This window comes from Dermacentor andersoni, chromosome 7, assembly GCF_023375885.2.
Source record: "Dermacentor andersoni chromosome 7, qqDerAnde1_hic_scaffold, whole genome shotgun sequence".
Lineage (NCBI taxonomy): Eukaryota > Metazoa > Arthropoda > Arachnida > Ixodida > Ixodidae > Dermacentor > Dermacentor andersoni.
In genome coordinates this window covers 167691967-167709104 of record NC_092820.1, presented here as the reverse complement: position 1 = coordinate 167709104, position 17138 = coordinate 167691967, and the positions used below count along the sequence as shown (strand labels likewise).

Genomic DNA, 17138 nt, shown 5'->3' with positions numbered 1-17138 from the left:
ATGCCTCGGGAATAAGAAAATGGCCTAGGTGCGGTACTCTCAAAATAATTGTCGCCTTCAGCTCCTCCTAGCTGACCTCCAAAGTGGAGTCTGCCAAGTGTGACTTGAGAAGCAAAAAAGTCAAGGGCACTTAGGTATCCCTACGTGGATGAATGCAAAAGCATTGTGACATCTTCCCAATGATGCCTCGTTTTACGAAACGCAATGGTATGGTTTTCCCTTTGCCTTTTTCATTTCTTGCATCACATGCCTCGGCCTCATTCATGTACTACTTGCGTGGACGTCCAAAGGAGCTGGGCGCAGCTGCAGACTGAAAAGTCGAAATCGAAGGTTCGTCTATCGAAGCGCATGACAGAACTTACCGAAATCACCGCAGTGACTTGCAGCGCTGCAACAAGCAGCGCTGCAGTCAGTGCTCATTACACTGGACCCACATACAAGAGATATTCAGATATAACGGACCATATTTCAGCCTTAGTTTGTTCTACCTATTTTATTCTTGCAACGAAGTTAGCTTTTAACGGACCGCACTACAATGAACTATTGGGTACAGAGGACGAAATTAGTGGCAATTTTTTTCAAAAACAGGCGTATAAAACATACTTTTGTCGTGCCGACACGGGCTGACAACTGGCTTGTGAGGATCAGCCGACGATATCAATTCAATATCACGTGCGAAAAGGAGAAAGGTGGGGCGAAAGCAGGCCATCGTCTTTCGCGCATGTGGCACAGGGGGTTCTACTCCAGCGGCTGCTGCTTACGGCGTGGCCGCCGTATCTTGAAAGCGATCTGTGATGTGGATAAAGTGCTCACCCACATGGGCGCCATATCATGAAAGTAATCTGCTATGTGAACAAAGTGCACGCCCGTGTGGGCCTCATCTTCAAAGCGATCTGCGATGTGGAAAAAGTGCGGTAGCTACATATGTGCTGTGCTTTCGACGTCTAGTTCACGCTTCAGCGAGAGGCAGCATGAAGGTCAATTCACTCAACGCTGCTGCCGTGCTTATCTTGCTTAATTTGCTGTCGCAATCTATGCTTCGCCTGTTGGGCAAAACTGCGACTTTGTTGTTTTTTACTATGGACATTCGTAATTCACTCTTTGTAATAGAGTTGTTAGACACTGCAACAAAAGTTTCAGAAGTGAGGCGTTTTGGATATTATGGACTTCAGATAAAACGGGCATTTTTTGTCAGATTATCATGGTCTGCTGTAACGAGAGTCGACTGTATAGACTGGCCACCGGTGCAGCGCATCTTTTAAACCACGTGACTTTTTTTTATCATCTCTGTCGAAGGTTTGTCCATTGGATCGCACGGCAGAACTCAAAAATTACTTTATCGACTGGCAGTAGGCCAGTGCCATCAGCGCCTTCGCAGAGAGAGGGGCACTAAGGGAACGCTGGCATGATGAGCGGCATCACAGCCAACTATGGAAGACGACACTGATTAATGGATGAGCAGTGGCACGAGCATATCTCTGTGACCACATGACTTTTTCTACCATCTCCGGCCACGCCGCCAGATTTCCCACTTCATAAACCATAAAATGCTTTCTCATTAAAATTATGAATTACTCGCTAAGATAACCATGCAGTCAGGTTGTTGTCTATACAGTTAAACCTGGATGTAACGAACCTATATGTAACGAATTCCTGGATTTAACGAAGTTTTTGAATTCCCCAACGCTGCCCCCATTGAAGCCCATGTATTTTCGACCTTGATGTAATGAACGCGTTGCGGCGGTTAGCCTTGATGTAACGAACTCCCAAAGCTGATCAGTCATTACTTTTAGCACTTTTAAGGAAAATTCGGCCGAAGAAATGCTCTAGATTATTGAATATTAATGCTGTAAGGAGCCAGCAGCTACGCGAACGCCAGGGATTGCCGCGACTTCCATGTTCTAGTACACTCTACCGCGACCGAGCAAAGTTAGCGATGATGATGATGATGGCGGCAACTAGCGCCGCTCCGTGCCTAACGTAGCAGTCTTTTCAGGCTTTGCTTGTCTAGCGTGGCACCAGGTGGCATTGGTATCGGCAGCTGATTTCTCTTGCAGAATTATTTTGTTTCGTATGGATTTGAGGACAAGCATTCTTATTTTGTGATTTTCATTTGTTTCAACGGCTTAGACACACTTATGTGTAAGAATTCACTTGAAAAGCAACGCTGATAGCCGGTTCTTTCATTGCCAAGGCGCCGGAAGGGAGAGGGGGAGGGACGATGACGAACGATATCCGTCACTTTTTTTTCTTTCTCTATGGATGCGTTGCATTCGCCATCTTGAATGTTGTCCTGCGTTCTGCACGTGTGCGTGTGTCAACTGTGCTCTGGTACTGGTTTGTCCGACTTGTTTTGGAGGTGCTAGGCCTGCCTGTCGGCGTGTAGTCGTGCGTCTCCGCTTCTAACTGCGTCGTCGGTTGGTCGTGATGAGTTCTACTGCCAGAAAACGAAAAGTTCTGTCTTTTGAAGACAAACTCGCAATTTTAAATGCAGTCTCCGCGGGCGAGAAGAAGAAGGACGTTGCCACCCGTTTCAGCATTCCAGCGAGCACACTATCAACGATTTTGAGTGCGGAACACAGCATCAGAAACGCAGTGGAGTCGGGAACAAGCTCGAAGAAAAAAAGACTGAAGCTGTCCACATACACTGATGTGGACAAGGCAGTGTTCACGTGGTTTTTGGACACGCGAGCCAGAAATGTACCCATAAGTGGCGCGATCTTGCAACAGAAGGCAAAGGATTTTGCGTGTATCTTGGGTCATGACGATTTCAAGGCAAGCAACGGGTGGCTGCAGGGATTTAAGAGCCGGCACGGTGTCGTCGGAAGAGTAATCAGCGGCGAATCTGCCTCCGCAGACAGCGATGCTGCTGCTTCGTGGGTGGCTGACAAGCTGCCTGGAATCCTGAGTCGCTTCGAGGCGGCTGATGTCTACAATGCCGACGAGACAGCTCTATTTTATCAAATGCTTCCGGGCCGCACGCTAGCGTTAAAAGGCGATGACTGCCGCGGTGGAAAGCAGAGCAAGCTCCGCATAACGATTCTGCTGTGTGCCAACCTCGACGGCACAGACAAGCGAGTCCCACTAGTTGTCGGCAAAAGTGCCCGTCCCAGGTGTTTTAAGGGAACGAAGCGTATGCCCGTGAAGTATGTGGCGAATTCCAAAGCGTGGATGACTCGGCCAATATTTTCTGAGTGGTTAAAGGAATTTAACCAGGACGTCAAGCGGCAAGGCCGTCAAGTTTGCCTACTGCTGGACAATTGCTCGGCGCACCACGTCGAGGGCCTGCAGCTGTCGAACATCGAACTGCATTACTTCCCGGCCAACTGCACGTCCCTAATACAACCCCTGGACAAAGGGGTCATTAACAGTTTTAAATGCTGTTACCGGCGCCGACTAATCCTGAAAATACTTCTCGACATCCGTCTGGAACGGGAGATGAAGATCGACATTTATCAAGCAGTCGAGATGCTTGCTGCCTCCTGGCAAGAGGTCAGGGCAGAAGTTATCGCGAATTGCTTTTTAAAGGCCGGAATAGCCAAAAACGCACGGGCTGGTGCCGACGAGGAGGAGGAAGACCTTTCTACTCCGTCCAATGTGGCCGAAGCGTGGAACGAGCTATGTACTAACGGTGGTGTACCCGACGACGTTGAACTGACTGACTTTTTGTTTGCCGACAACGCCGCCGTAACTACAGAAGAAATGTCTGATGCAGCAGTAGCTGAAAGCGTGCAAAATCCGGATGGCGGTGATGATGGTGCTTGTGAGGCAGATCCGTGTGACGTGCCTACTGCAAAGGAGGTGATGAACGCAATGGACGTTATGCGCCGTTTCGTCGGCTCGCTCGACGATGAAGGAGCTCTACACGATTTAGCCTCTTTGGAGCGGCGTGTTGTGCCTACACTCGTACCGAAGAAGCAAGCGGAAATTACTCAGTTTTTTAGTGTAAAATAAATGATTGAAGGGTGAGTTCACCTTCACGGATATATTGAGCTATTTGGTTTCGTTTCTGCATCATTCGTACGAGCCTTCACGCGAAACCTGCATGTAACGAAAACCTGCATGTAACGAAAAATTGCGAGCTTTTGTCAACTTCGTTATATCCAGGTTTAACTGTATTAGTAATGTATTCAGAATGTAACTTTTATTCTATAACTCTCGATATTTATTTCAAAGCAAATTCAGAGTGATGTGAGCTGCTTTGCTGTCTCTTCTTTATTTGATACCGAGCAAGCACAGTGCCAGACGTCCTTGTGTGAGAACGATCGCAGAAGTCCCCACAACAGCTCTGCTGTAAAGGAAGATGGTGGCACTGACCTTGCGGCACGTCTCGGGATTTCTCGTCTGAAAACGTCAGCATGCCGTCGTCACTGGCTGTTGGTGAAAAGGGCGTGGCCACTGAACCTGTCGCATGGAAGTCGCCACCCATTGGAAAAATCAGAGGCAGTGGGGCAAGCCAAGTCACCAGGGCAGGGTCCATCACAACAGCGACACCCTTCACCTTGAGCACCACGTAGCCACTGGCTTCAGCTAAATGAGCAAAAAAAACGACACAATCAGAACTCCACAAATTAACCTAACTTAATTTCTCCCAACGACTCAATGTTAAGCTAGTTTACCAAACAATATCCTTATTTTAGCAGTAGTCCTGGGTTTACAACTCATCAAAAATTATTTCTATTACACTGCAGAATTTTTAAAATCCTGCTAGCTTTTGCCCTGACAGGAAGCAAGTTGGCCTTAATAGCAGTTATTTCATTGCTCAGTTTCATATCAACTTAAAAACCTTTTTCCAACATGGCAATGGGAACGTGTGCATGGACCAACTGCAGGCTGCCAAACATTATGCTTGAACATCTCACAAATTGCTAAATATGTTCAAGCTGTTTCAAAACGTAGTGAGGTCAAAAAGCAACGCACACAGCAAACACAACCAAAATATACTGGTTCTTTTCTTTCTTTAATGCGAAAGCATTAAGGGTCCTGTGTCGCAGAAAATCTGGCATTAGCGCCAATGGCAATGTTTGTATGAGACAAATCATCCCAAACCATGCATCCCAATGCGTGCAGGCCCTCCGCGTGGCGTATGGGCATTACTGAACTATTTGAATTTTTCAAAGTAAAATGTGTCAGAAAATTCGTAAAGTATGATTTACACACAACCTACAGATATGATAGTGTCAGACTGTAATTTGAATATACTAGAGAACATAATTCTGTTACGCGGAAACTCAAACACAAGCCCCTTTTCCAGCTGCTGTTTGAGATCTGTCTTAGCAGGAGCGGCACGCCCCGCTTGGATCCTTGTAACATCATCTAGATGGTGCTCGCCTTCGTGCGTCTGTGGTGGTGGCAGCAGCTGCTGTGAGGTGGAGGAAAAACAACAACAACAAAAAGCAAGAACAGAAAGCTTACCTTCGTGCATAGCGTTCGCCATCAGCATTTCCAGTAAAATATTATGGTTACATAAGCTGCAGTTGCCGGGAAGCGTGAGAAGCAGTCAGGGATCTTTGAATGCTATTGCGTTTCACTCTTAAAGGGCCCCTCACCAGGCCACACAACAAACTTTGGATCGATATACATTGGCGGTTGTTACGTATCATCTACGAAGCGTTCTGCCACAAAAATTTTTCAAATCAGCTCATTAATAGCCAAGATAGAAATCTTTCAGTGCCGCGAACCCATGATTTCAGGTGACGAGCTTCGCCACAACATACAGACGAGCCCACTTATAATGGCCACTTTCGTCGAGCCACTCTATAACAGAACTTTCGCTTAAAACGAACGAGAGCCGTACGTCCGTCAAAATAGACATTATTTAAATGGTATAAAATCGCACTTATAAAAAACGCCTTTGAGCCCTGCAGATCGGTTACAGCGAATAGATGGCGTAAACCCACCGACGCGATGTGAAATAACGACGACGTTCAACCCCTTTGCGCGCGCGGTCTGTTTTCCCAGGCCTCCTCAGAGGCGAACTATCCATTTTGTGGCCCTCTACCCTCTCCCCGCCATCACACGCTGCCCGTGAGTGTCGGCATGTGGCTTCCAAGATCACCCTCCCACCCGTCCTCGCAACTCCACCCCCCTCTCCTCACTCTTTCTTACAACTCTCTCGGTGACTCGGTGCTTGCGCTATGGCGCCGGCTAAAGTTCAGAGTTTTGTTTTCTAGCCGTTACCATGAAGCAGGCCTATCCACACTAGTCTCCATGCTTCCTCGCTTCATTCTAGTCGGGCACAAGTTGTAATTCAGTATGGCAGACGGGAATGCCATGCCTGCAACGATCATGAAACGAAAAGGGCTGAACATGGCAACGAAGCAAGCAATTCTGAAGGAAGTGTCTCAAGGTGCTAAAAACTGCGAGTTGGTGAAGAAGTACAATGTGTCTAAATCAACCACCTCAACGATTCTAAAGAACAAGGAAAAGATCGCTCGCTCTGCTGCCGACTTGACGAACAGAAAGTGCCTGCGAAAGGCCACCTATGCGGACGCAGAGGACGCGCTGCTTAAGTGGTTTGCCGATGCACAGGCTCGCAACATTCCGATAAGTGGACCGATGATGCTGGGCAAAGCCAAAAACTTTGCATTCCTGCTAGATTTTCTTGACTTCTGCCCAGGCAATGGCTGGCTACATCGATTCAATGTGCTGCATGGGATTCTTCTTAAATCAATTTTAAATCGGTAAGTGACCAGGACGTTGCCACTTGGCTTGTAAGAAACCGAGCCATTACTGCAAGCTACACGGAGCAGGACGTGTGTAACACAGACGAACACACATTATGTTATCGGATGCGGACGGACAAGACGCACACCATGAAAGGGGACTTTTGTGCTGGCGGCAAGCACAGTAAAGTGTGCGTTACAGTACTTCTGTGCACTAATATGGATGGCAGCGATCGGTGCATGCCCTTTAATCGGAAAACCAAAAAAGCTGCATTTCTGTCGGAGCAGCGTACCTGTGCAATACCGGCACAATACTAAGGCATGGATGACGCGCAATTTATCCAGAGAGTGGCAGGGCGAGTATGACCACGACATGCAGAGGCAAGGAAGGCGCGTGCAGCTCGTGCTCGCCAACTGCTCAACGCACAATGTGCGAAATTCTCTGACAGCAGTTACTCTACTTTTCCTGCTGCCCAATACCACTTCGAAAGTGCAGCCCCTTGACTTGAGCATAATATGTGCATTTAAGGCATCATATAGGTGCCGCATTGTGGAGCACTTGCTCATCGCTGTTGACCGCCCAGCCGCCAACTTACTGGTTCAAGTTTCATTGTTATCAGCCATTGAGATGGCAAAGATGGCCTCGCGGCCTGGGCGAAGGTGACAGCCGCTCGCGTGCGGAACTGTTTCTGCAAGGCGAGCTTCATCGACGCAGTACCTGATGCTGAGCCTGATGCTTCCAAAGATGATCGGTCTAGCGGTGATTTGTGGCAGCGTGTCGTCGACTCCAACATGCGGTGCTACGACACTGGTTGGGATGACTTCATTTCTGCTGATGAAGATGCTAATATTACAGAACCATGCATGGACGAGGGCATCGCTTGCGAAGCGCGGGAGGAGAGCGACACGGAGGAATCGGATGACGATGAAACTTCAGAGCCAGCACCCATAAGCATAGAGAGCCTCAGGCAACTTGTCTGTGCCAAGGGCCTCGGCGAAGAGCACGTTCTGCTTTAATTAAACTGGAGACCGTCCTCACTGGATCTGCACTGCAGAAACAGATGAACATCATTAACTTCTTTGCAAAGCAATTAGTTTTCTGTTTTGGCTAGCCACATCTTTTTTTTTTTTTCTTTTTAAGCTGTCGTCCACTTACTACGAACTTCGGGGTATAATGAACAGATGCCGCATAACGTTCAGGTTCGTTATAAGCAGGTTCGACTGTACACGCTCTTTCCACTTGCCCTGTCTAGCCTCCACAAGCGAAATTTCTTCCCTGCATTCTCTGATACCAGAGCTTGAGGATCGCGTGATGCATATGTCGCGGGCCCTGCCTTCATTAATTTTTTTCACCTCACTTTCTTGCAGCGTGGCGCACTTCCGCTGACAGCGTAGCGTGTGAGAGATTGCAATTGTCTCATTTCGTGCAGAGCACGATTTATGCATGCTGTGCACGAGAACACCTGACTAGTTGTATATGTCAGTGCTACACGAATACTGAGGCAGACACAAGCAGATCAAAGAGCATGATTGCACGCGGGAACACGGTAGAAAATGACATAGTTTCAGTGTCTGTGCGCGCGACTGCATGATGTGGGAACAAGCAGACAAAACGGAAGTACATCTCTCTTTCTGTGGTGCGAAGCAAAACAAAAACATGCAGACATCCTGTTTGTGTGTTTTTTATTTCTCTAAGCTTTAATTTGTCTATTCAAGCAACATATTAGACAAATAACAGATGTTACCTTGAATAATTCTCAAAGTCACGTGTCACCATGAGTGACGTCACAGCACAAACACGTGTACGTAGGCGCACTAGCACGTGTACGTCACCCTTAGGCTTGGAGCGCAGCTGCCGCGAGGAGAAGGGCAAATGGCATTCGGATTGAAATTTTAGATCTTTTCTCGGCGCGTAGCTATGTAATACTTTGCAGACACGACAGTTATAGCGCATTGTATTCTCTGCGCTTGTCAGCTGAAAATGGCCAGACATGGTGAGGGGCCCTTTAAAGGCAACGCTTAAGCATCCTCCATCAATCTTCCTGCACTTGTCCCTCAATGCAATGAATATGGATATAACAAATTATCGGATATAATGTTATAATGAAGATAGTGAATGATGTAATAAATGATATAATGAATGATATAATGCCCAATGTATAAATTTACACAAGTCTATAGTGGAGAAGTGAAACAGCTGTATGCATACTTATGTGCTGACATAAAAGTACACGCAGCAATTCTGTTGCTAAAGGGAGTCTGATGGCTCATCTGCTGTAATCACTCAAATAGTCATTAACAAATGATAAGTCCTTGGTCACTATTCAATAAGCTTTGCACAAGCTCTTATCAAATTTGCTTGGTTAGGTGCTTAATTGTGAAATAAATTTGAACAGAAAGAGAAAACAGAAAATAAATTTTACTTATTTATTTTAACACCCCCAAAGTGACACAGAGGCTATGACAGATGCTATGGTGGAGAGTTCCAGATCAATTTGGACCACCTGGGATTCCTTAACATGCACCCAAAGCATGGTAGTACACAAGGTTTCTTGCATTCTACATTCACTGGAATGCAGCTGTGGTGAGTGGGAGTCAAGCCCATGACCTTGTGCAAACCTTGTTCTCAGCAACAGAATGCCACAGGAACTAAGCCATATAAGCAGGTGAAAAGGAATTAACAGTAAGAATACTCCACCTGTGTTCAAACTCCACTTCAGTGGCACTCTGGCAGTGGCTCGAACCCAGGACTCTTCAACCCGACTCAGCTCTCGCTCCACATCACCATCGTGCCTCGCAAACTGAGGCACCTGGGCTGTGTTTTCTGGTGCACGAAGTATGCAGGCGCTTTTGTCTGAAATGAGACAGAAACCACAAGTTATCTTAAAAAACAGAAAACTACTGAGAGATAAAAGACAATATCTTTTGATATTGCATGCTTTATCAATCAAGTAAACTGCCCACCTGGGAATGTGCAGCACGCTGACCTCAACAGCTTCCCACTGCCTCATTATAACAAATACACTAGAACCTCGTTCATACGTGTTGGAAAAAAAATGCAAGAAAAAAAATTACATGGAAAAAAAATGCAAGAAAAAAAATTACAAACCAAAGAATTGCACGATCCAAAGTGACTAAAATATTTGACAGACTCAACTGTAGTTGACATCTACATATTGCGAAGTGTTGTGTGAATTGTTGCACACGAGGCACAAGACGCGCATTGAGCTGGTGGGGCTTTGGCAGCCTAAGGCATGTTTTGTTGTTTTTCTATTGTGTAGTGTTTTAAGATGGCAGTGAGAAAACGAAATGAAATTGAGCTGGTATGCAATGTCGGAAGCCGCCAAAGTGAAACATGATGCTCATATCAAGCCGCCTGTGGTAGGGAATGGCAGCACATTTGTATTATCACCTACTAAAGTGTGCAGTATGCTACCAACAGCACTATGCATTACACACTGTAAAACGTATAAGTTGTGCAGAGGTGGCATTTCCCAGTGTTTCCCATTTAATGTCTGGATGAGTTAGTTGCCCATTTGACTCGAATAAGTCATAACTATGCATTTTCTCCAACAACACTGGATGAAAAATATAGATTTCCTCAGCGGAAGCCATCCAGGAGGGCCAACACAACTCCCTGCATGCTGCCTCCTCCAGGGAAAGCATCTCTTCTTCATAGGATCGATGGCACACTATTCACATGAAGCAACACCATTGCTAATACCATGGAGTGAGGAAAGAAACTAGGAAGGAGCCTGATGTTGTGCAGCCAGCTTTCCACGAGTCAACTTTCAGTGACACTATTGCCTTCACTTTTTATCTCTCCTATGCATCTAAAAGTTGGCCCAATGACCTCCAAGTCCTGACTATGCTCAGCTGACTCTGCCAAGTATGTTTGCTTCCCAGTAGGTTTTAATCTATGCACCCTCATTTGGGTGCTCTGCCAACTACTCTGTGCACATCTTCTCCCTATGCTCGTGCAACTTCGTCTTTGCTATATACATGTAAATATACAATTACCATTTTCATTGCAACATGCGAGTGCACTAATAAACATGGCATTCTCTGCTAGTTGCAGTTTGTGTATTTTAGCGAACCAACGAAACTAGCGCAGCACTATGTCATATCGAAACTACTGAGACGTGAAAACGCAGGCACCATAGAGTCGAGTTAAAACAAAACCTTCCTGCTGCCCACGTCGTTGTCAAGCATAACGCCAATGAGTTGCACGAGGGTTCTTAGGTGGGCTCGTTGGTTTATGTACATTAGGGCAAAACAGCACAGACGAGAGGACATGTGAAAAACGAACAGAACAATGCGCTGACTATCAACTGATTCTTATTGGAAGCAACATAAATAATATAAGGCAGAGGAGACAAAGGGCACAATGTTATCTCTAAGTGGCTTGCCCTGTCCGGTACAGAAAAGCAGGTGGAAATCAATGAACGAGTCACACTTGATGCTAAAGCTGACTTGATAGGCGTAAAGCATTCCATCATCTGCGCTGTTTTGCCATAATGTCAACAAGTTCTTCTTCTAAAATTGAATAGGCCTGAACAAGCAGCATTTCCTTCTGTCTTATAATGCAATGCAATGATCTTTTTATTATGAGTGGTTGAGTACTAGTGATACAATTGTAATGAGTGCCTACGTCATTGGGCTAGTACCTGAATGTCTCAAGTCATGTCCTGCAAGTACCTCAATTTCTCGATTACTAAAGCTCTACTCACCATAATATTGCCGCCTTAGACATTCTTGAGCATTAATCTATCCCTTTAGCCTGACTTAGTATTTGCCTTCAGTGTCCCTTTAACTCAATTGTATCACCTAGTCATATTGTCCTTTGTCTGTTTGCACTTTAAATGGTCACCATGGTAATTGGAGATCGATGGCTGAGGCCGTCATCCTTCAGTGAACATAGATAGGATGTTGATGATGATGACTCCCTCCTAGATTACAGTATTTCCTTTCTCCATGGCTAATGCCAGCTTTGTGTGGTCATGCATTCATCTGTTACCTTCCTCAATCACTCCCTCTCTCCTTCTGCCCTCACCTGCATTGCCGCCTACTGTAGTGCCTACTATCTGCTATAATGTGGGTAATAACTTTCAAAAGGTTAACCGCCACCTGCAAAACGATAACGCCTTTCTGGCATCTACCTTTATCATTCAACACCAGAGAGAGTGAAACCATGCTGGCTGAGTGTGTGCATGCTTGGGTGTCTTCTGAGGAGCTCCACGAGAGGCCGCCGACAGCCAATTCCAGAGTCGAACTTCCTGCACAAAGACAAAAACTTACGCTCTTGAGTGCCAACTCATCAGCAAGAAAGCAGATCAACACACAGGTGCTACAGCAGAGTTATGGGAGGCAGTGTCTGTTACAGCCAAAAACATTTGCAAGTTTTAAAGGGCATCACAGTTCACACAATTTCTTGCTGATGTTATTCGGAAAGAGCAAGTGTGCAAATACTTGCTTTCCTGAACTATCAAAGCACACTTTTTACATTTTTTTGACGGTAGTTTCTATGTGGCATAAATAGTTAAATCAAACCCACATGATTTGCAATGACAGTAGAAATCTACAAGAGAGGTGTGTCATGCAACTGGGCACAATAACCGTGCACAGTCATTGAAAGGATACAAAGATCTTTTATATGTGCACAAATGCTAAATTCCTTTACTAAGTCGCTAACAACCCATTGCATCCAATAGCCTTTGCAGTACATTATGCTTCTGGAGCCTTTACTATATCAGTCCACTACATACTAAGAAATAAACAGGGTTCAGAGTAAAAAACAGTGTCCCATCTTGTTAAGACTTTTGAGCACTTCTGTTCATATCATTCTTGCGTGACCGGGTATTTGATCCCACCATGAAGAGAGATGCATACAACTCAACATTTACACTACTTTAAATTATTGTTCAGTAGGCAACACGCAGATATTACCAGCAAGTAAAGATGGAAAAAAGGAGAGTAGCCTTCTGACTAGGTTCTGACCACAATGGTTATAACATGGAATGAACAGAAAACTGCAGAAGCTAAGAAAAAAAAAATGTGAGCAAGCTGTACATTAAAGCAAAATGATACAATTTGTATTCACTCCCTTGTCTATTGCGCTCTCTGTATCGATACTATCTAGAGTTCATTTGTATAAGCACCTGTTTTCTTATGCTCAAATGCTTTCGTATTGTGCACATTCAATATACAGTCGCTGACTACTAATTTGGAGTTGACAAGGACCACCAAGAAGTCAGAATAATTGGAAGTCCGAAGTACCGAATTTGCGAGAAAATAAGTGACTATTCCACAAGAGGCAAAAAAAGGTGTGTCGTGTTCTTGGATCGTCACATTCGGGCACACCTTCAATTTTGCATGGCTAGTGCGAGACGCATAGGCATCTATGAGCGACGGCATTCTTGGCACAGTGCAAAGCATGCTATCTTATCACAATGCAGAAACGCTGCCACCCATTGACAAGTCTGGTGCTAGTCCTGCAAAATGTAGCAAAAGTAAAAGTACTTTCAAAAGTGATTGCCTGAGAATACAACCCAAGTTTGTCGACATGTTGTTACACACACGCTTGCCTTTGACTTGAACAGTTGGTGCCCGTGACTTTCTAGCAATGACTGCCTTTTATGCGATTTCTTTTTGCGCATCGTGAGTGGTCAGAGCGATGCTCTGCCCATGTTATTAATGGCATCAGCCAGCCATAAAGGGCAGACAATAAGAATGGAATGGAACTCGCACAGCAAATCGGGCAAATCACAAATGCAGCCTTTACAACTTTGTGGCTTGGCTTGTCCTGTGGTTTGGGCATGGTCAGTGACTATTAGATCGACTAGGCTTCGCCAGTTTCAGTTTTGAGGTGCCAGCAACATGGCCGATGACCATGTTGGTGCTGTATCAGAATGAAAATGCCAGACTCGACCATAATGAATGAGAAGAAAGGGGGTTAACTGAGTGGCTTGATTTTTATTAATCATATCATAAGAAGCCAACAAATAAAGGCACCAAGGACAACATAGGAGAAATTGCTTGTACTTACTAATTAAATTGAAGAAATGATAAATTAATGGCAATGAAAGTGAATGAAAAAAACAACTTGCCGCAGGTGGGGAACGATCCCACGTCTTCGCATTACGCGTGCGATGTTCTAGAGCATTCCCTTGTCAATTCCCTCGCTAATGCTACCGCACTTTCTTGCTCCAGCATTTTGATATTAAGTTTTCGCAGTCATTGAGTGAGATGTGATCATGTTTGCCTATGCACGCCTGACCCCATGCTTGTTCATTTAGCTGGTAAGTGAATGTTTAAAAGTTTATACAGCCGATAAAACTACTATCCTTACTTTTCGTATAGCTGTCTACTAATTTGCTATCGTAATCGATGCTTTGCCTTTTGGGAAAAACTGCGATTTTTTTGTTTATTGTAACTTCAGTGCATTGGGAGTAAATCTTTGTTTTTTCCAAATGAGAGAAAGTTGTATTTCTGAATGAAAGAATGAGGTGCGCGGTACTATAACGGACTTTTCTCTTTTTAGGTCACTGCAAGCGGGTGCGCGTTACAATCGAGGGCGCGTTAGAATCAAGTAAATACGGTATGTAGAAAAATAAAACTGAACGGAACTGAATTAAATATTACAGCTCACCTTCATGAACAAGGTTCCCAAGAAGTGAAGAGGCTCCCAGTGTAGTGGTGACTGCAGGCCCTGAATGCCAGGACAGCAACACCCCCAAGGCAGCCATGGCGCGCTGCTTACTTGCCGAAAAGTGCAGCGGGCCCACTTCCAACGTGCTCCATGACCGTGTCAGGCTGTTTGGGCCATGAGACAGGACACCGGGGCACAAGACGGAGTGCATGGTCATTGTAGCCCATGCTGGATTCAAAACCACTGCCCGAGCTGGTGGACGAGCTGATGCTTTGTTTGACGCAGCGGCTAGATCCACAGTCAGGCCCCAAAGCTGATGAAAGAAAATTATAAAGAAAAATAAACGCCCCTTGTATTATTCTTTCTGCACTGTAATGGTAACCATAGCAGCTACTCATGCTGCCTGCTGATATAAATGAGAACTAGCTGTGTCTGTGTGATTAGAGTGATTCAGTTACCAAGCCAGGACAATGACATGCTGATCAGCTGCTATGAGAAAGTGTCAGTAGACAGCACAAGCTGATGTTGCTGTTACTTCCCTACCCAGTCTACCCATTCACTTATGGCCCACTCACTGTTGCTGTCAAAAGACACACTAGCTTATGCTCTCAAGGCTCGGCTAGCTTTCTGCATATGCACATGTAGTTTTTGTCAAGACCATCTACTATGTAAATCCCCTAGTGACAAGGTCTGTCACGAGGCCCTGCTCTTTTCAATCTATGGGGCTTTCAAACAAAGAAGTCTAAACTTCAGCTGATTACAGCCAACGTCCAATTTTTCGGACACCCTAGGGCCACAAGAACGTCGGAAAAATCGAAAGTCTGAAAAAGTTAATGCATGCCTTTTACTATTTCCCAAAGGCTCAAATTGCTACAGGCACATCCAAAATAGTTCTAAAGGGCTGCCAGTACTATTAGTAGGAGTATCAGTGCTCGTAACATAATGTGTCCCATAACATAATGTGTCCCATGACAGCGGTTCCGTTTAGCTCTTTATATGTTTCACCGCAATACATCGTATATGCTTCACTGCGTAACACCGTTATATTACGGCGAAGCTGACTTGTGGGAACCGGCGTCACGCAATGCTTGATCCTTGCCGTGTTTTGCTCACTTGGAAGCCATAGGCGAGGACGACAAAGGCGGAGTCGGTGCCATTGCTGACAGGGGCGAATATTTTCAATGAAAAACACGGCACCGAACAGCAAGAAGCATGGTAGTGAACATCGAAGCAGCTAGGCCTAATGTTGACGCGCTGGTGGCAACGGCTGACAGAGGATCGGCAAGCGGGAGCGCTGGTTCAAGGCTGCGAGTAATAAAAACGGCGGTGGTGGCGGCTTTGATTAATGCCGTTTCGGACATACGGTCACAGCAAAAACTCAGGAATATCGGACGGCAAAGGGTTTCAGTGTCCGAAATTTCAGACGTTCTTATATACATTGGCTCTATAGAGTACGTGGCAGTGCCGCGAACGCGTTCGAAAAATCGATCTTTGACTGTAAAGGACCGACAACCACCCAGAACATGTCACAGAACGTAGGTGGAAATGAAAAAAAAAAAAAAGACGTGATTTATAGTCACAGAACTGAGCATGCTGTTTGTGATTTAAGTAGGAATTATAAATTTAAATTAGTACAGAAAGTGGCAAAGAACAGTATTACATGCTAACTGGTGGTGAACCCTCGATATTATGATATGAATGCGCTCAGTTCATAAGCCGGCAGTTATTAAGTGCACTATAATTACTGTTCAAAAATTGCTGTCCTTATATTACATCGGCATTTGTGTTTTACTCTATGTGCTTTACGAGCTAAAAAGGTTGACGCTAACAAGCAGTACTATTTTCAAGGCAACAAGTGGAGCGGCAGAGCCGTGGCATCTATTATTGCATCGCAGTGCGAGTGCTTTTGTACATGCATTTATATGCATGTGAGTTTGCGAGTAAGCACTTCCGAGTTCTGTGGTTTTCCTGTGAGATGTGAAATGACATCGACTGATTGTGCAATATATAGGTTCTTGCACTAGGTGCCGTAATAGCATCACTTTACTCTAAAAAACTTAGCTTGGTTTGGCTAAAAAGAATGCCTCGACTTGTATATGACCGAAGCAGTTGGACAGGAAACCATGAAAGCACATAGCCATTATTGAAGAAATAATTCTACAATTCAGAAAGCATGAACTGCATAAACATTGGCTTCATAAACAAAATATTACTTTCTTACAGCTCGGGCCGTACTTGTCGTCTGCTTCCCATAAATGCCGGCGTATAATCCCTATCGCACTCAGACATAACTGTTTCCAACATGTTTCCAGCGTACAACTTTATCATCACTGTTGATCGAAAAACTCTTACAAAACATGCTCCACAATGTTTTCCAAGTTACCACTGTAGGACTGGACACTGTGACCGGTAAGCCTTCTGTTACACACAAAAAAAAAAAATGGATAGCATAAAATTTGGTTGTTGGTCCCTTTAAGCTTGAGACAGCTGTGTGGTACTACTACAGTAGTGCAATCCCTCTGGCAAAGTTGTCACTACCTTTGCTTGGGTGTGAGAGAAGCACTGCTGCCGGACAGCGTCTGGGAGTGCACCTTCATCCACTGCCAGTAGGGCGGTCATCCTTCGCGGGTACATCGGCTTTGACAGTGACATGTCGAGGCACTCGAGCTGAAGCTCCAGCAAGGGCAGGCAGGAGCTGATCAGCGCACTCGGTGGGCCAGGTTCATCTCGCGAGAACTTCTGCTCAAAAGCAAATAAAGAGAATGAACGTACAACTGAAACATTGCGAAAGCCCATACAGGTCAAAAAAGCAAATCCTCATATGC

At 45.3% G+C, this 17138-nt stretch overlaps 1 protein-coding gene across 2 annotated transcripts in view; it reads right to left on the bottom strand.

Moving 5' to 3' along the window:
* The window catches only part of Vps13B (vacuolar protein sorting 13B), a 144544-nt gene that overhangs the window by 113153 nt on the left and 14253 nt on the right, over positions 1-17138 (bottom strand). For both annotated transcript variants that reach the window (XM_050180286.3, XM_055071753.2), the window contains exons 11-15: positions 16852-17052; positions 14314-14626; positions 11825-11941; positions 9364-9519; positions 4318-4530 (exon numbers count right to left, since the gene is read on the bottom strand). In XM_050180286.3, coding sequence (XP_050036243.2) covers positions 4318-4530; positions 9364-9519; positions 11825-11941; positions 14314-14626; positions 16852-17052 — 1000 coding nt within the window. The remainder of the gene's footprint in view (positions 1-4317; positions 4531-9363; positions 9520-11824; positions 11942-14313; positions 14627-16851; positions 17053-17138) is intronic.